The sequence below is a fragment of the Arachis ipaensis genome, chromosome B09 (assembly GCF_000816755.2).
Source record: "Arachis ipaensis cultivar K30076 chromosome B09, Araip1.1, whole genome shotgun sequence".
Classification (NCBI taxonomy): domain Eukaryota; kingdom Viridiplantae; phylum Streptophyta; class Magnoliopsida; order Fabales; family Fabaceae; genus Arachis; species Arachis ipaensis.
Window position 1 is genome coordinate 87,851,544 of NC_029793.2, and position 597 is coordinate 87,852,140.

Here is a 597-nt window from a genome sequence, read left to right on the forward strand (position 1 = left end):
TTTGATAACTAATTTTTAGTATACATATATAAACTCATGTTTTATTTATCATAAGATAAAATATAAATGTACATATATAGTAGATAACATATATTGATGCGAGTATGCGACATAACATCTAGACATACATGACATTTTTTTGTAACCTTATCAATAATAATGGTATGTTTTCATTGTTCATAATAAGTTGATATAGATAGCACCTCTCATGAAAACGAATAAGAATATGAGACTATAACACATGGATAAGGAAATATAACCAACAATAAGAAATGTGTGGTTAGACTTGGATTGGCTATAATAATATACCCATGCCCACCATTTCTGAAACTTATTTTAAATGAGTGCGAGTGTGAGACATTTATTAAACACTAGGAATGGTACGTATATATTATTATACAGCATAATATTTAGCAGCTTAATTAATTATTAAGTAGTTAGTTAATAATTATAATTACCATGCTCATAAACGAAGCCATCGAAGCTAGAACAACCTGGTCCACCATTCAACCATAGAACAACTGGATCCTTTGCTGGATTTCTTTCGGAACTTACAAAGTAGTAGAACAGGTTCTTCCCACTCTCAACATTTCCATC

General features: G+C 29.8%; 1 protein-coding gene across 1 annotated transcript in view; it reads right to left on the minus strand.

The window, feature by feature from the left end:
* The window catches only part of LOC107617390 (serine carboxypeptidase-like 20), a gene marked incomplete in the record, with an annotated part of 22,026 nt that overhangs the window by 20,248 nt on the left and 1,181 nt on the right, over positions 1-597 (minus strand). Inside the window, 1 exon segment of the mRNA XM_016319146.2 lies at positions 459-597. Coding sequence (XP_016174632.1) covers positions 459-597 — 139 coding nt within the window.